Raw genomic sequence first — 19,899 nt, 5'->3', positions numbered from 1 at the left:
ATCATGCTCCTGTTGTTACGAGTCATATTTTATTTTTTAAAAAGACGGGAATAAAGACACAGACCTACTTGAGAATGGACTTGTGGATATGGGGAGGGGGAAGGGTAAGCTGTGACAAAGCGAAAGAGAGGCATGGACATATATACACTACCAAACGTAAGGTAGATAGATAGTGGGAAGCAGCCGCAGAGCACAGGGAGATCAGCTCGGTGCTTTGTGACCGCCTGGAGGGGTGGGATGGGGAGGGTGGGAGGGAGGGAGATGCATGAGGGAAGGGATGCGGGAACAGATGTATATGTATGACTGATTCACTTTGTTATAAAGCAGAAACTAATAAAAAAAAAAAAAGAAAAAAAAGAAAGAAAAAAATGACAGGGATATGAAATCCTTCCACAAAGTGGTCTTCTTTCACCTCAGAGACCCTGAGTAGAGTCTCTGTCTTTGTCTCTAATTCTTAAGACAAATTCTTTCCTGTCTATCAGTCTTCCTCATTCCTACACTCTTTCCAAGTCCAGCCTTTTTTCCCCTATAGCAACAGTGAGTTCATGTCTTTCAACAAGTTAGAGTCTAAAGTAAAAAAAAAAAAAAAAAAAAAAAAGTTATTTTTAGACATTTCTCATATTACCAGATGATGTGAATGCCCAAGTAGGTTGTTTTAGTGTTACTGGGCAACATGGTTAGTATTAATGTGACTAATTTACAATTCCTAGAACTCATACTGTGTCAATATGACTGGTGCCAAGGTTTTTTAAGGACAGGAGACATTGTTTTAAAAAAATGAATAAATCAATGAGTAAATGAATAATTGAGCAAAACCTGCTGTGAGGGGCAAAACTCACATTAAGGTGGATCTATGGTATTGAAGCCAGAAACCCAGAAACTCAGGGAGTACTTGACATAGACATGTGATAGGGCTTCAGCTTCTTGTTGCTCTCAGCTAATAGGAAGAAAAATAAAGAACTCTGGCTCTCAATGAAATCCAAGTAAAAAACTCTGTCCTAAGCTGGACTAGGTTGAAGAAGTTGGCACACATCCTAAGAGGGATAAATATTGTTTTCATTTGCTTTATTATCTCTAAGGACTATATTATGTCACATTCAGGAAATTAAAGTCTAGGGTTATAGGAATTCAGAAGAATGATTGCTGAGGGATGGGAGAGCTGAAGAAGACTTCACTAAGAACAATGATTCCAAAACAATGATGGTAAATGATTCTAAAACAATGATTCCAAAGAGAAGTCTTCAGTTTACTTACTGCAGGATTATCTGGGGCAAGAATTTACTATTAAAAATGGAGATTCCAGGGCCCCATCCCAGACCTGTCCAAATTTCTGAGGCCCCTGGGAATCTGCATTATGGAAGCCTCCAGGAGATATTTATGTGCATTGAAGTTTGAGAATCACTAGAATTGGGGCCAGTAATCAACATTTTAAATAAGCACTCCAGGTCAATCTTTTGCACTGTTAAAACTTAAGAACTACTGATCCCAAGTACAACTCTTCAAGCCCTTTTCAAAATTAGTACTCCAGGTTTTAATTGTTATAACACCAGAATTTAACTACTTTAAAATATAAAGACTAATTCTTTGTCCTCACAAATATTTTCCACCTATATATATCATATCCCATGTCCAAGAACTGTGCCTACTTTGCAGATGTGAAAAACAGAGCTGCTTCTAATTCAGTGTATTTTCATTACTAGAATGAGTTTCATTCTCTGAGAATCCCAAAGAATATGAGCATGATTTTAACCCTTGCTTTAGTACTAGTTGAAGCAATTCACTTAATTTTAGACAAACACACGTGTGCATTTACCATTGAACGGAAAAAGTTATGATTTTGGAATAAGCAAAAGAGATTACTGGTTATCTTTTCATCAGAATGCTGGAAACTCTGGAGATTATCTGACCCTATAATCACCTTTGTTTTTGATTAATCTCTTTTACAATTCTGTAGAGATTAAGGTTAGTTTATAGAAAACCGAGAGCAGTGCAAATAATTCTTGTTTATACATATGCAAATAAATGTTGTCACATGGAAGGACAGTACTTTCCCTACCCCCCAAAATTCAGTTCTGCATGCATTTGCAAATTTATTTCCAAATTTTTGATTTGTAAATTTGTCTTCTGTTTGAATTCTTTGAATCAATTCTAACATTTTACTGGTTCCCTCATTTAATTAATGAGTTAAACAGAATCTTTGATGCGTTCATTTTATAGTTGTATAAGAGTCATGGTTTTACTTTCAAAAATATATATCCTTTAACAATTTTGGAGATCCCACCAAGATGAGCAAAAGATTCACCTGAAATTGCCAGAAAAAGTACATATCACAGGGAACCAAGCCAGGCACTTATTTTCTTGGCACCCATAGGTGAATTCAAAGTGGCAGTAGAAGTTTGCTGACTCTTGTTTTTCTAATTTTGATATTACTCCATATTAATGGCTGATAAGTTAGTCCTTGTTGGTGGCTACGACTGAGAATTTGGTGAGTTTTGTAAATGGATCTTACAGAGATCTATTCCCTATCGAGTGAGAGACAATAGGGAATATGGTTTGTAGACTTCTGTTTGTCTATGTGTGTATTTTGAGCTCAATTCAACTAGGAATTTCATACCCACAAGGAAGGAGACTAACTTTTTGCTATCTGGACCATTACATTTTTGTGTTTCTGTGTTTATTTTTCGTTTGTGGCTGAAATTGTAGGATTGAAGCTATAAACTCTCTCTGTATCTGTATGTCTATGTATCTGTAATTCAGAAAGGCCTTTATTTCTCATTGTGAATGTAGAATGTTTTCCTGTCTCCAGATGGTATTAATAAATTAGATTGTAAAGTCTCAGATTAAAGGAGCTGTGTTCTGATTGACTTATAGAGAGAAATGAGCACTTACAGGAATTGAATATTCCTAAAATTCCCAGAAAGTAAGGAAATTGAACTTCTACTACTTTAGATGAGCTCCCTCTCACCTCCCGAATTCAGAAACTCTGACTGAACCTCCTTGCTTTTCATGGCAATATGGGTTATTTGCATAGTTTCAATAAGAATCTTTTCTTCTTTTATTAAGATATAATTGAAAAAACTGCTTATGCAACCAAGAACTTGCCTGGAATTTCATATTTAAGAATGATGTTATTAGTCAGGTATAATAAGTTACATTTAAAGAACTAAGCTTGACTTTATGGAACCAAATGCTTCCAAAGCCCTCCCAGAAAAACTGGCCTGATACATGGCTTACAGGATTTCCATCCTTACAGGTGGAAAGGAATGTCATTTCCCAACAGGTCCAAGAACCTTAGGATATTTGGAGCATCTCTAGAGGAGAGGAATGTACCCAAATTTATAGGTTCTGTAGTTGAAATATGGTGGACAGAGTTTATTGGGCTTGATTTTCTAGCCTCAGTATAGAAAGTAACAGAGGATTTAAAAACTTCAATCTGAGATTCCTTATGAAAACTTCCAACAGAGCAAACTTAAGATGGCCTATGTGGTGATTAACATTCTTGCTGCACCTATGTAAATTATCAGGCCAAACCTAATGAGACCAGCCTTATTTTATGAATAATTTTTTAGACCATTTTGTATCAAAAATGGGGGAAGATTATAGGAAATTTTTTTTTTATGCTTTAGAATAAGCAAAAGAGATTACTGGATACCTTTTCAATGGAATGCATTCAGGAATTATCTGAACCTAGTCTTTGACTAGGCTATTTTATAATTCTGTAGAGATTAAGGTTAACTTGTGGGGAAAAAACTGATAATAATGCAAAATAATTCATATATATAGACATAAAAAAAATTCTGTCTGGTGAAGGGACATTCCTTCTTTCCATAGAAATGTCCATTTTCCATCTATTTGCAAATTTATTTCAATTTTCCTGATCTACAAAGATATGTTCTTTGGATTCTCCTTCAGACCAGTTGTGACAGCTTACAAATTCTCTCTTTTAACTGATGAGTTAAGTAAATAAAATCTTTGACATGTGTTCATTTGTAAGAGAGTCAGGATTTTACCTGTTTTTGAAAATCATCCCTTAACACCTTTGTCTTATTTAATTTTCAAAACTCTCTCACTTTCCTGTTGACTAGATTAGGAATTAGAAATTCATTCATTGTGTCAGTCATTCAACCAATATTTAAGTGCCTGTTATAATATCCCCACTCAGGAAATATTCTGGAGAGTGGGGATTCAATGGTGAACCAGACAGACCTCATGGAGCCTTTAGTGGTGGAGAAGACATTAAATAAATTCACAAATAAATATATAATTACAAATTGTGATCATCTATAAAGGAAAAAGACAGATGCTTCAGGAAATGACTTTTACAGGCAGAGGTAAAAGCACTTGTGAAGGCCTGATGTGAAAAAGTGCTTGGCCTGATAAGGAAGAGAGAGAAGTCCCATGTGGCTGGAGCACAGAGGAAAGCGGAATGAGATGAGAATGGAAGGGAGGCCAGGTCAGGCATGCCTTGTTTATAGAGTTTAGAGTTTATTCTAAGATCAGAGAGCAACTTGCCCACTGTCACACAGAGCCTAAACGGAAAATTTTTATTATGAGACTTATATTCTTAGCCATTGTGGAGGGGGTGGGGGAGCTTTCTTCTTTGGATTTAGCAAGATAATTCAAGAAGTAGAGAAGTTTGCCCTGCATTTCCCAAAACTATTCTCTCTTCTGGATGTTGTTCATCTTTCACCACATGCTGGACTTGTGTAGATCTGGGGTGACTTAAATGACAGTTCAGAGTATCAGGACATGTAAAAATCTGGACACTCTATTTACATTTGTGTGGCTTGTGCTTTCCTGGCATTCATATTACCTTGCACAGTACCAGACATATGGCAAGTACTCAATAAATGTGTTGATTAATTTGTTAATTAATTACAAATATTATGGTAGGCCATGTGTTCTCTGGCAGATAATTGAGGGATGAAAATACGATGTTTTTCTGGACCAAGTTGCCGTGGCTCTAGATTTAACTTTGTTTCGCAGCAATTTTTTATTGTGTCTATCACTAAAGCAAGTATAGATAGATAGATAGATTGATTCATTCATTCATTCATTATTTTATTCATCTTAATTTGACCCAGGAAGAATGTAAGTGTTTCTAAAGCAAGAAGTAGAAACTCTGCTGAAGTTTTCCCAGGGAGTAAATATTATGTAAACCAACTAAAAGCATGTGTCACAAAGATTTCTAAACAACAATGATTTGTAACTAGGAAAGTAATTGTTACAGTTGCAGGAAGTTTAATCAATTAAGAGGCTTATAATGATGCAGGGCTGTCTTGAGTTTTGCTGTACCCCACCAGTGACTGGGTCAGCAGACAGAGGATACAGAAGCTACAAGATGGGGGACTTTAAATCTTCAGGTAGCAGAAGAACCCTGGGGAACCAACTTTAGATCCAAAATACTCCAGACAACAGTTAGAAAGTGAGATAGAAATAGTTAAAGATCATCTCACTTGCTCATATTTGAGGTACAAAAGGTGATCCACTTAATTCTTTAGGGGGACTTCCCTGGTGGCGCAGTGGATAAGACTCCACACTCCCAATGCAGGGGGCCTGGGTTCGATCCCTGGTCAGGGAACTAGATCCATGTGCATGCTGCAACTAAGAGTTCACATGCCACAACTAAGGAGACCTGGAGCTGCAACTAAGGAGCCCACCTGCCATAACTAAGACCTGGTGCAACCAAAAAAAGAGGGTTAGACTTGTGACACTCAGTCCTTAGTCATTCGCTTACTCTTTCATTTGCTTATTCATTCAACCAACAATTTAGTATCTACAAAATGCTAGATATGGTTCTAAGCACTGGGGATACTGAGATAAAGATGACATGACCTTTTGCTTAAAAAACAAGAAATCCACTGGTTTCACAAACTCTGGTATTTCGACTAAGACATGCATAGTTTAAATGCTAATTGCATTAATTCTGGCTTCATATTTTTGCACAATAGTATATTGAAATAAGTTTTTAAATGCTATCAGAAAAGCATCAGAAACTATCTGCTCAGAAGCTTGAAAAATTATAATAATATCACTTAAATACAATAATAATTTTAATGTGTAATAACATCAACATCTAAATCAATAGTAAATCTATAGAATCATGGATTTTAGAGGTGGGAAGGGACTCTAGTCCAAATCCTTCTGATTTACAGAGAAGGAAACTCAGGCCACAGTGAGGACTTGACTTGTCTGAAGTCATCTTGGAGAATTAGTGGCTGAATCCAAATTCAGACTCAGGCCCCCAGTCCCACCTCAGTGCTCTTTCCCTATGTTGCTAAACATATAAAATGGTTATTGAATCACTAACCTTTATTGGCATCCACTTGTAAGACTGGCACAGGGGTGAAATAGGGATTTGTGCGATGAGAAGCTGGCAGAACCGTGAGGTTGGATATGGTGGACCCTTTTATTAACTTCTGAGCCTTTACCTAAATGATCAAAAATTTGTTTTCAGCAGACATTTTTGCCTTCAAAATGAACACAGTTTTCTTCTTGTAAACAATAAATAAGATTATGAATAGTTTCATTAGGTTTTTTTTTTGTTTTTTGTTTTTTTTTGCGGTACGCGGGCCTCTCAATGCTGTGGCCTCTTCCGTTGAGGAGCACAGGCTCCGGACACGCAGGCTCAGCGGCCATGGCTCACAGGCCCAGCCACTCCGCGGCATGTGGGATCTTCCCGGACCGGGGCACGAACCCATGTCCCCTGCTTCGGCAGGCGGCCTCTCAACCACTGCACCACCAGGGAAGCCCCCTCATTAAGTTTTAATAAAGTAGCAATATCAGCTCCAATTTTATTGCTAATGAGTACCCTGTGCTATTGTCTACTGTAAGGAGTTTGTGTAATTTAAAATAGTTAATTAAATCCAATTAACATGTTGTGATTTCCACTATGCAAAGTCAGTATAGTAGTTAATAAAGGAACTATTAAGATTTTGTTCAATTTTAATGATTACAATATAAAAGTGCTAAATCTTGACAGGAGGCTTTGAATACAGCAAAGTTTTGTACAGGCAAATTTTCTAGGAAATACATATTAGAGTTTTGAGGATAAAGAAAAACTGGGAGAATGTAAAGATAAATATATCAGTCAACATTAACAGGTTAAGGATAAACTCTGAGCATACTCTTGCAGATCTTAGAAATGTTTAAAGACATGATGTCTAGATCACTTACAGTAGATATTACTTTTCCTAAAGTCATTACATGATTTTATTATAGTTATGAAATATGAATTGTTTCTATTAAATGGTTTCTAGATTTCAAAGACTATATGTATTACAAATAAATGACATTTAATTGTAGAGCCCAAGCACATTATTTTACCTTTATTATAGGAGATTATGAATTACCTGGGCCCTCTCAGCAAGGAGGATGCAACTGTTTGGTATTTATAGACTGTTTTAAATTTTCCAGTTGTTTTCCAAACATTAATTAATTTGCACAACTTCCAAGGGAATTAGGTAACGGTTTGCTATTTAACTAATAAAGAACCAAGTCAGAAAGCTTAGTAGATTTGTCTCAGGTCAAGTAGAGTACTAGATATGCAAAGATTATTCAATTTGAAGATTAATCTGATTCTGCATTAGTGAAACTTGCCATTGGACTCAGTTGTAGTACATCTTATTGTTCATCAAGGTCATGATGACCTTAAGGAAAAAGAAAGGGAAAGTTTCATCAAGACTCTGGGGAGAAAATCACTTTGCAAAATAAATATCTACTGGCTGAGAAATGTCTGTGAACAAAGTTATTTTAGGGCCACACTGCCAGGATGTGGTACTTAAGGGAAATTATAAGCAACTACCATCCTATGGACACCAAAACCTTTGGCGATGTTTGGTGAGGACAGTTTAAAATGACTACAAATAGAATTTTTAACAAGAAAGAGAAGACTGTTAATGCAATCGATTTCCTTCCAGGCGAGTGGGAAGAGGAAAGGTCAGTGCTCTGGGTCTTGCCTTGATGAGAGTGTGTATCCACATTGTGTGATTGTGGAACTTCTGTCTTGCTGATGCACCTTGGTCTCCTTTCCTCATCCTCAGCTCTCCTTTCCCCACCTCACCTCCAGAAAGGAGTAGTTTCCAGGAGCTCCTCCTAACCAGGGAGGCTGAGATAATCACCCAGTGTACTGTGCTCCAGACATGGCACAGGCATAGCTGAGGATACTCAGTATCAAAAATGGAAGGGTCTCCAGTTATCTGATTGATCTCAGGGTCAGGGAGGCAAAGGTAAATCGAAGGAAGAAAGATTCCACTTAAATAAAATTGTCAAGTACTGTGAAGGTGTAAAATATAGTTTTGGCAGTTTCGGGGCTCACAGCATCATTTATCTGGATTTTCTGAAAGCCTTTGACAAAGTACACCTGACAACCTGCTCTTGAAAGCTAAAGTAGCAGGATCTGACATCAAACACAATGTAAAGTGTGACACAAAGATGAGGGTGGAAGGCAGATGATGTTCGGATTCTCTCAGGCAGTCAGCACATTCATAACACTGGTTTCTTTAATTCTTTACATTGCATAAATCTCAACAATGTAAAAGCCAGACCCAAGTTCTAGGGCTGTGCTGAAAAGGCAGTGAGGTGTGTGTGTGTGTGTGTGTGTGTGTGTGTGTGTGTGTGTGTGTGTGTAGGGGGCATGGAGGGGTGACATCCTGGCGAGTTTACATTTCTGCATATGCTTGGTTGGAAGGACGGTAACAACCTTCAGCGTTTACTGAGCATTTACTGCATAACACTAACTTTAATGCAATAAGCATTAAATTTCATGAGCAATGGAAAATCTAAGAGCTATGAGACTGCAGAAGAGGTAGTAATTAACTCTGCCTGCTGGTGTTGCAGAAGGCTTTGCAATGACTCTCAACCCTGGCTGTATATTAGCATCACTCAGGGAGCTTTTTAAAAATACTGTTGTCTGGGCCCCAACCCTGGGCAATTAAATCAGAATAGCTGTGCTGGGGCCTGGGCCTCGGTATTTTTATAAAGCTCCCTAGGTGATTCTGCTGTGCAGCCAATGTTGAGATGTACTGCAGTCAGTGATACTTAAATTGTGTCTTAAAAGAAGCACTGAATTATATCCCATAGAGAAGAGGATGCAATTGTAGGTAGAAAGAATGGTGGCGACAAAGCAAAATAGCATACAAATGCATGAAGATCTCATTGAAGATGAAGGGCTCTGTGTGGCTGGAGTATGTTGTGTGTATCAGGATAAGATGGGGGATGAGACTGGAAAGGTAGGTTTAGATTAATGCAAATTAAAGAAACCAGCTTTATGAATATGCTGATTGCCTAACAAAAGTCGAGTATCATCTGCTTCTGGCTTCTCTCTTTTTAAAAATAATTAATTAATTAATTTTTGGCTTCGTTGGGTCTTCATTGCTGGGCAAGGGCTTTCTCTAGTTGTGGCGAGCAGGGGCTACTCTTGGCTGCGGTGCACAGGCTTCTCATTGCGGTGGCTTCTCTTGTTGCGGAGCATGGGCTCTAGGCACGTGGGCTTCAGTAGTTGTGGCATGTGGGCTCAGTAGTTGTGGCTCACAGGCTCAGAGCATAGGCTTAGTAGTTGTGGCGCATGGGCTTAGTTGCTCCGCGGCATGTGGGATCTTCCCGGACCGGGGCTCAAACCCGTGTCCCCTGCACTGGCAGGTGGATTCTTAACCACTGCACCACCAGGGAAGTCCCCTGGATTCTCTTTTATGTCATGCTTTATATTTTATGTTGAATCATGCTTTTTGGTTTGTATACTACTAATGAAAGAATCATATTCTAAACAGAGCAATGTCCCTCATATCTGGTACTTATTACTGTTTCCAAAACTATAATTCAGAACTCTATCACTTTATGCCAAAATCCTCTATAATAGCTTAAAATTTCTTCAATATTTAAAAAATATAGAAAAGCTTAAAGAAGAAAACAGCAGTCATATTCCTGTCAGCCAGAATTAATCATTGTGAATATCTTGGTATATTTGCTTCCAGTGTTTTTAAATAGAAAAATCATTCTATTTTATTATTCTGGTAATAATGATATATGCTCATTATAAAGATTCCAAATAATGCAGAAAAACACAGAGATGAAAGTTTAAGAAACCATACCAAATATCATTAGGTGATTCACTATCCCTGACATCTTTGGAGTGATTGATCTATTGTTTTATAAAAGTAGGACTTATATTATTAAACTTAATTTTTTTTTTTTTTTTTTTTTTTTCTTTTTGTGGTATGCGGGCCTCTCACTGTTGTGGCCTCTCCCGTTGCGGAGCACAGGCTCCGGACGCGCAGGCCCAGCGGCCACGGCTCACGGGCCCAGCCGCTCCGCGGCATATGGGATCCTCCCAGACCGGGGCACGAACCCGTATCCCCTGCATCGGCAGGCGGACTCTCAACCACTGCGCCACCAGGGAGGCCCTATTAAACTTAATTTGACATGAATTTAATAGGAAGGGAAAAGGCTGAATTAAATCCAACAAATTGGGACTTCCCTGGCGGTCCCGTGGTTAAGACTTCGCCTTCCAATACAGGGGGTGCGGGTCCGATCCCTGGTCGGGAGCTAAGATCCCACGTGCCTCGTGGCCAAAAAACCAAAACAGAAGCAATATTGTAACAAATTCAATAAAGACTTTAAAACCACATAAAAAAATCTTTAAAAAATAAAATTAACCCAACAAATCATTAAGCCTCAAATAAATATTTCTTTACCACAAGATTCCTGTGAATTAAAAAAGATTCCTCTGCATGGGTTGGCAAATTTTTTCTTAAAGGGCCAGAGAGTAAAAATTTTAAGCTGTCTCGGTCTATTTTTATAGCTGGAAAGTAGCATAAACAATTTGGAAACAAATGGGTGAAGCTGTGTTCCAATGAAACTTTACTTACAAAAACAGGTGGTTCACCCTCAGGCAGCGATTTGTGGACCCCTGCTCCATTGTTAAATAAAGGCAATTATGAAAAACATTCAGGTTTTTTTTTCACCACATGTTTTTATTTTGGATAACATATCCCAGCTTCAAAAGATGGCGAACATTAGTACTTTCTTGCTACTCCCATCTCCTCTCCCTCACCTCCCAATTTTGTATTATATTATTTTTACATTGTCCAGATTTATAATATTCACATTCTGTTTTGAAACCATCATTGCTCTGATTTTTAGTATTAGTTCTACATGTGAATGGATCCAGTGCTCATCAACAGTCCTTCTGTCAGGGCTTCTTTATGCTTGAGTTCTTTATTTTGGTGGATTATTAAATTGCCTGGCTTTGGTTATCAAGCAGTTCTTTCCAACAAGTGTTCGTGGGTATTTTACTTCCCTGAGCCTTTATACTTGAATTACACCTGGGACCATCCTTTCTTAAAACTCTGTAGACTACACCATTGTCTTCCACAATGAATATAATGAAATTGGATGCCAGCCTGATTTTTTACCCCTTGTAGGTGATTTTTCTTTCTGCCTGGATGTCTGAAGCATTCTCTGTCTTTCAAGTTCAAGTGTTTAACTAGGAAATACCTTTATGTTAAATATTCTAAATCAAAATTTCCTGGGATTCAATGTTTTCTTTCCACCTGCAGATTCAGTTCTTTCTTCACTTCCGGAATGTGCTCTTAAATTACAGCATTAGATACATCTTCTCTTTCATATGCTGGGTTCTCTCTGTGAGGGACATCAAGTGTCCTTAAATGTTGGCTCATCTTTATCTTTCCTAGTGTGGTTCCTAACTCTTCATTCTCTCCTGGTTCCTTTTAGAATAGAACACTGAGTTTTAGCTGAACACATGGCTGTCCAGTTAAAGACCACATTTCCCAGTGTCCCCTGTGGCTAAATGGGGACATGAAGCCAATAAGATGTGGCAGAAGTGATATGTATAACCTCTATGGCATCTCCTTAGAGTGCTTTCCCTGGACTATTTTTATCCTTCCTACAGACTGAAACATGGGTGTGTAAAGGAGCCAGCTTCAACCATTGAAATGAGAATGTCCTATAACCACAGGAATGAGGAGGTGATGGAGCATCAAGATAGAAGGAACCATATTTTGGATGACCTCCTGGAGGAGATCCTGCCAGACTTGAACTTCTTACCTGTGGACTCTTTTGTGAGTGAGAAGAAACTAATTTATTTAAGGCATTATATTTTTGGATTTCTTTGTTACAGCAGCTTAGCTGGTAACAAACTAATATGCATATCTGTTAACTTCTAATTAATTTCCTTTATTTTTTCCTCTGCATTTACTGTGCTTACAGTCTTTTCTCCATGTCAATATTTCAGTATTCAGCAGTATCTGTTCTGTTCTTTCTATTTATAGTTTACTTATTAGTTCCATAAAGTATTTTGGTATTCAATTTATTTCCTTATGTCTGCAACCTCCCTTTTTATCTCATTCTGCTATTTTATCATCTCATGGTTGAGCTCTAATTTTACTTAATTTATGCTCCTATCAAGCTGTGCTATAATGTGAAGAAATTGTGAGAAAATTCCTTCTGTTCCTTGAGTTATGCTTTTTCCTAGATTAGGCTTTGTCTTTTGCAGCCCATGATTCTCCCTCCCTCCTCAGCTCTTTTTCTTTTGTTAGCTGTGGGTGAAATACTGACATGTATGTAATAGATCATTAGTGACTGTGTCATTTCTTTTCCCCTTGTACAAACTTGGGCAGCTATGTACAGACATTCTACTTGCTCTGATATAGTATCTCCTCCCCTATTGTCTGGTACCAATGTGTTTTCTCTCCCAACATCTGAAAACTGGGTATTGTGGATTTTCTCCACCTTTCTGTGACCTGAGGGCATAGGTGGGGGAAGCCTCTGTTTTTGGACATACGCGGTTTTTGTTAAAATATGTAGACGCTCCTCCGTCTCCTGAGATTTTGATGAACATATTGTATCAGGGTTTGCTCTACCCAATTGAGGATGAAACCATCCCTCCCTACCCCACCCCCAGGGCTTTGGAACATTTTGGTGGAATCCTGAAGTAGTCACTTCTTTCAGGAAAAATCAGACACATTATTTACTTTAATTTCACTTGTTTCTTCCAAGTTCCCTTGTCAGAAGAGAAAAAAGATAAGAATGCCTGCTTGATTGTCTTCTCTCCATATTTTGTAGTATTTCTGAGAATCCCAATATTTTGAGAATTTACCAGTAGTATTTCTAAGGACTGGGGAGGGGTTAGGCTTGGAGCTGTGCTGCACCCTCTACTCTGCTCCAGAATCTCCTGCTTGGTGAATTTAAGAAATTGTGCACAACCTTCACGGCCATATTCAGTAACCCTGTCCCAGCACTCCTCCTCATCTGTTGGATGGGGAAACTAAAAATCAGAAAGGGAAAATGGCTGGAGCACATGTCTAATCTGCCTTTTAGTTCAGAAGTACAACTAAAATGCACGTCACTGTTTCATGGCCCAGTGCTTTTTACTATATTTTCTTGCTTCCTGAGTTCTTGAAACTTTAGAGCAAAACACAGCTCAGGTCATCAGCTTTACTACATCCTCATAGTAAAGCTCTACCACTCCATGTCCTGTCTCATTCCTTTCCAAGTGCCATTTAACTTAGATACAGTAGGAGTCTCACTTTCTCTCAGACTAAGGATTACCAGTATTCTTGGAGCCTGGAGAGGCTTCTGTAGCAGAAAAGCAAGAACGCTGAGCTTGGAGCACTGGATTTGAGTCCCAGCTCTGCCATTTAATTAGCAATGTAGGGGTGGGGGTGGGAGGGGGGTAAGTCATTTATCTTCTCTGAGTCTCAGTTCTATCTTCTGTAAAATAGGGATATTCTTATCTACAGGGCAGCTGAATTTTATGTAAAGGATTTGTTCCTGGAGGCATTTCATAATTGTAAACCACATAATTCAAGACAGCTAGACAAAGAATGGCAGATATGGCAAAGACTGCTGGTGGACCTTCAGTGTGCTACTTAGCCAGAAACTACATTTCCCAGGCCCTCTGGTAGCTTCCTGTGTCTTTGTGACAAGTTCTGGCCGTAGTATAGGAATTGTAGCGATTCTACCAGTTGGAATACAGACAAGATGGTGGGAGTGTAGCAGCCATCTTAGATCACAAGATAGAAAATGGCCTGTTCAGGAGGACAGAGCAGTAAAATGGTAAGTGTGTGGGTGCCTGGCATTGTAGAGCTGCCGTGTCAGCCATAAACTGCTCTGCTCAAACTGTGACATAAGAAAACATTAATTATTGTCACATTTAATCTACTGGGTTTTTAAAATATAAATTTATTTATTTATTTATTTTTGGCTGCTTTGGGTCTTTGTTGCTGCACGCGGACTTTCTCTAGTTGCAGCGAGCGGGGGCTACTCTTCATTGTGGTGCGCGGGCTTCTCATTGCAGTGGCTTCTCTTGTTGTGGAGCACGGGCTCTAGGCGTGTGGGCTTCAGTAGCTGTGGCTTGCGGGCTCAGTAATTGTGGAGCACGGGCTTAGTTGCTCCAGGGCATGTGGGATGTTCCCAGACCAGGGCTCAAACCCATGTCCCCTGCACTGGCAGGCAGACTTCCAACCACTGCGCCATCAGGGAAGTCTCTAATCTACTGTTATGTGTTACACTTGCTAAACTCATATTCTAAATAACACAGGATATTTTTATTTACTCAAGTGGTGCCTTCCTGTGGAAACTTAAGCTTAAATATTTCTTAAATTCACTCAGATTGATCCAGCTTTGAAAGAAAATGAAATTCTATTTTTTCTTAAATTTGGGGGCATTTGAATTATTTCAAACTTTGTGTATAAAGCAAGAATTATTTTACATCATGGTATTTCAAGTTTATATAATTCAATTTAACATAAAATTCATCATCACTGACCTTCCATAAGACCATTGTGAGGAATTAATGTGTTAATATATGGAGATACACACCATAAACTTTTTTTCATACCAGAAACTGGGTTTTATTTTTGTTTCACATAAACATTTTATTGTAGTATAACTTTTTTTTAAAGGCACAAATCATAAAGTCATCAACTGATAAATTTTTACAAAGTGGACGCTGTGGGTCACCAGCCTCCAGAACAAGAGGTACAGCATTACAAGCACCCCAAGGGCCCCTCTCTTGCTCCTCCCAGTCACTACCATAACCCAAAGGTAACCACTATTCTGAATTCTATTATCAGCTATTATTTTTCTGTTTGTGAACTTTACATAAATGGATTATTACAGTATGTATTCTTTTGTATCTGGCTTTTTTCTTTTAAAATTGGTGTGAGGGGCCTCCCTGGTGGCGCAGTGGTTGAGAGTCCGCCTGCCGATGCAGGGGATACGGGTTCGTGCCCCGGTCTGGGAGGATCCCATATGCCGCGGAGCGGCTGGGCCCGTGAGCCATGGCCTCTGGGCCTGCGCGTCCGGAGCCTGTGCTCCGCAACGGGAGAGGCCACAACAGTGAGAGGCCCGCATACCGCAAAAAGAAAAAAAAAAAAAATTGGTGTGAGGTTTACCCATATTTTTATATATAGCAGTATGTTCACACTATGGACTTTTAAGTATTGATTTTGAGTTATAAATTATATTTATAGCTATAACCATTAAGACTTGAGCCTCCAACCTCCCACTTTCTTTGCATTGCTTATGATGTTCCTTCTGGAATATTCTCTCTCTCTTTTTCTCAACTCTGGCTACTAAATTCCTGTCACCTTTTAACAACTGGCTTAAAGGTAACGTCCACTAGGAAATTACCTCTGATCTCTTCCTCCTCTGAGTTCCTATAGCTTTTTTTTGTACTTTGCTTATTACATTTACAACATATATTTTAAGTATTTGTATAGTACCCTGGTGGCATTACATAATCCAGAACTCATTTAATTCTGTCTTATTTTCTCATATGAAGAAGAAATAGAGCCAGAAAAATTTTTTAAAATATAACCACTTAAGACTTATTGGGAAGAAGCAATTAACATAACCATATTAATAGCAAATATTTTTCATTTTGATAAAGATAGTATTATACAGTGGCAAGACTAAAAAATGACCTAGTTACAACTGTGATAATGATAGAGTGGCTTATTACAGACTAATCCTCCTGAAAATAACAATTATAAATTCTGGATAAAATATTTTTTAAAAAACCAACTATTTGAAGGTACTGAGATAAATTGAAAACAGGCAGAAGCTAGAAGGGAGTTGATGTTGAAAGAAGGGAACTGTAACAGTTGAGATTTATGTGTGTGTGACTTTGGTCCGAAAGTACTTCTCAGTCCATGAGATGCAAAGTGGCTATAATTTAAGAAGAAAGGCACAGTCTTACTGGCTAAGGAAGTAAGAAGATGAAGTTTAGGGCTGTCATAAAGGCTGAAAATGAAGGGGAATCCCAGAAAGGAGGAAGTTGCAAGGCAGGGATCCATAATTTGCAAATAAATAGCATGCAAATCCTTGGCTGACCTTTGAGCTACACATATATGGAAGAGATTCTAAGAAGCCCAGCAAAGATGCAACAGTTAACAATTTGAAAAAAACTGAGCAGAGATTCCAGCTGCTACCCACCAAGGGCAGAGCTTGGAATTTGAGTCTCGCCAAATTAATTGCCTGTTTGAACAAGAATTAACACATTATAGAGCATGGTGACAGAATTCAGAGTCTATGCAACACATTATTTATAATGTCCTCAACAGTAAAAAGTTACTATATATGCTAAGAAATAGGAAAATATTATCCACACAAGAGAAATAGTCATCAATAGAAACAGACCCTGGAGGTGATGAACCAGTTTACTGGATAGATTGTGGTGATGGTTTCACCACACTCATCAAGTTGTATCACTAAATATGTACAGATTTTGTATGTCAATCATACCTTAATAAATTAGTTTTTTAAAAAAGAAAGATATCAAGATAATCCAGAGAGTAGAATTAGCACATAAGGACTTTAAAGCTGTTATTACACATATTTTAAAAACCTTAAAGAAAAATATTATCATAATGAATTAACAGATGGAAAATCTTGGTTGAAAAATAAAAACTATAAAAAAAGAACTAAAGGGAAATTTTAGAACTGAAAAGTAAAATGTCTGAAATGAAAACTCATTGGGTAGGCTTGACAGCAGATTGGAGTGAGCAAAAGAAAGGGTAGTGAACTTGAAGAGAGATCAATAGATGTTATCTAATCTAAAGAAAAAAAAAATATTTTAAAAAAGAATAGATCCTCAGTGACCTGTGAACAATATCATGTTGTATATTTTGTATGTAATTGAAGTCCCAGAAAGAGAGGAGAAAGAGAAATGTGGGGAAAAATATTAAAGAAATAATGGCCAAAATGTTCCCCAATTTTCTGGAAAACATAAGCTTATAGATCCTAGAAGCTCAATGAATCTCAAGGAGGATAAAGACAAAGAAAACTGCACATGGACACATCATGATCAAACCCCTGGAGAACAAAGACAGAGAAAAACTTGAAAGTAGCCAGAAAAGAAAGAAAAAAAAAAAGGCGCATTATATACAAGGAATCAATGATCTGAATGATTACTAACTTCTCATCAGAAACAATGGAACTTTCAAGCATTAATTAAAAAAAACCAAAACCTGGCAACTTAAAATTCTCTATAAAGGCAATATAAAGACTTTTTTTTGATAAAAGAAGACACATAAGCAGTATGTGTTACAAGAAATGCTTAAAAGAAATTTTTTAGGCTGACAGAAAATGATGGAAGATGGAAACTCAGAACTCTATAGTAAACAAAGAAGACTATATATTTTTCTCCTCTTAATTTCTCTTAAAGACAATTGACTGTTTAAGGCAAAAAAATATAACATATTGTGCAGTTTACAATGCATGTAAATTACATGACAACAAAAGCACAAAGAATTGAGAGGTAAATAGAATTCTATAGTTTGCAAGTTCCTTACATTGTATGTGAACTGGTGCAATATTAACTCCAAGGAAACTCTAATAAGTTAAGGATGCATGTTGTAATCCCTAGGGCAACCATTAAAAATAATACAAAGAGGTATAACCTAAAAGCCAATAAAACAGAATATTTAAAAAAATTTTTTTAAAAATCACATAATCCTAAGTCAGGCAGGAAACAAAGGGACAAAAAGGAGTTGGAAAAAATAGAAAACAAGTAGAAAAATGGTCGTTCTAAATCAAATCATGTCAATACTTACATTAAATGGAAATGGACTAACTGTTAATTAAAAAGCAGAGGTTAGCAGGCTGGATTTTCAAAACAAGATACAACTATAAGCTATCTATAAGAGATAGATTTTAGTTTTAAAGACACAGATTGAAGTAATAACAACAAAAAAGAGATTTATATATCATGTAAACAGTAAGCAAAAGAAGGAGTGGCTATATTAATATCAAAGTAGACTTTAAGACAAGGAGTATTATCAAAGAGAAAGAGGGATAAAAAGCTCAATTAGTTGAGAAAACATAAAAATCATAAACATGTATGCCTCTAAAAACATTAACAAAAAAATTGAATAAAAATGATTAAAACTAAAGAAAGAAATAGACAAATCTTTGATTAGAGTTGAAGATTTTTAAATTCCTCCTTCAGTACTTTGTAGAACAAATCGATTTTAAGAATCATTAAGAATGTAGAAGATCTTGGGAATTCCCTGGTGGTCCAGTGGTAGGTAGGACTCCATGCTGTCACTGCTGAGGGCCTGGGTTCAGTCCCTGGTTGGGGAACTGAGATCCCACAAGCCACGTGGCACAGCCAAAAAAAAAAAAAAGTAAGGTCTTATCAACATGGGTTTGATTACAGAAACTAAGTATTCTCTAAATAATGAAAAAAATATAGAGAAAATCTGAATATCACCAATAGCCACCCCGACCTAACTGATATTTATGGACCACTACAACCAACAATGGTGAGATATACATTCTTTTCAAGTGTACATGAAACATTCACCAAAATAAATTATATCCTGAGGCACAAAATAAGTCTCAATCAATTTCAAAAGATTTGAATCTTATAGAGTATATTCTTTGTTGCCAGTGAAATTAAATTAGAATTCAGTAAGAATGAGAAAACTGGGGCTTCCCTGGTAGCACAGTGGTTAAGAATCCACCTGCCAATGCAGGGGTCACGGGTTCGAGTCAGGGAAGATCCCACATGCCACGGAGCAACTAAGCCCATACGCCACAACTACTGAGCCTGTGCTCTAGAGCCTGTGAGCCACAACTACTGAAGCCCGCGCACCTAGAACCCATGCTCCACAACAAGAGAAGCCACCGCAATGAGAAGCCTGTGCACTGCAAGCAAGAGTAGCCCCCACTCGCCACGACTAGAGAAAGCCCACGTGCAGCAATGAAGACCCAACGCAGCCAAAAATAAAATAAATTAATTTAAAAAAAAGAATGAGAAAACTAAAAAAAAAAAAAACCCAAATATGTGGAAATTTAACAACACACTCACAAGTCAAAGAAAAAAAATCATTAGAGAAATTTTGAACTGAATGATCATGAAAATGCAACATATCAAAATTTGTGAGATGCAGCTAAAAAAACTGCTTAGAAGGAAACTTATCAGTCTAAATGCTTATTTTAGAAAATAAGAAAGGTCTAAAATCAATGATCTAAGATTCTACCTTAAAAAGCTTAAAAAAAGAGTAAAATAAATTCAAAATAAGTAAAAGGAAGAGAATAAAAATGATAAGAGGAGAAATACATGAAATAGAAAACAACAGAGAAAATCAACAAAGCCTAAAGTTATTCTTAGAAAAGATTAATAAAATTGATAAACCCCAGCAAGAATGATCAAGAAAAAGAGAAAGCATCAATTACCAATATCAGAAATAAGGAAGAAAGAGAAAAGAGAACAAGAGAGAAAGGGAGAGAAAAAGAAAGAAAGAAGAAGGGAGGGAGGGAGGGAGGAAGAGAAAAGGCACACACAGGGTCACCGTTCTCAGAACTGGAAAGGGTCTTAGGATGATAAAAGGGCAGTTAGTAGCAGAAGTGACCCTGGGATTGTGAACAGACTCA

General features: G+C 37.5%; 1 protein-coding gene across 1 annotated transcript in view; it reads right to left on the bottom strand.

Moving 5' to 3' along the window:
• LOC308614024 (IQ domain-containing protein H-like) overlaps positions 1-19,899 on the bottom strand; it is a gene marked incomplete at both ends in the record, with an annotated part of 77,778 nt that overhangs the window by 6,279 nt on the left and 51,600 nt on the right. The window contains 2 exons of the mRNA XM_081228243.1: positions 6,311-6,431; positions 13,115-13,282. Coding sequence (XP_081084369.1) covers positions 6,311-6,431; positions 13,115-13,282 — 289 coding nt within the window. The remainder of the gene's footprint in view (positions 1-6,310; positions 6,432-13,114; positions 13,283-19,899) is intronic.

Source organism: Mesoplodon bidens (genome assembly GCF_964165515.1).
Source record: "Mesoplodon bidens genome assembly, chromosome: 3".
Taxonomy (NCBI): domain Eukaryota; kingdom Metazoa; phylum Chordata; class Mammalia; order Artiodactyla; family Ziphiidae; genus Mesoplodon; species Mesoplodon bidens.
The sequence above is the reverse complement of the archived record's forward strand: the minus strand, read 5'-3'. Positions and strand labels throughout refer to the sequence as shown.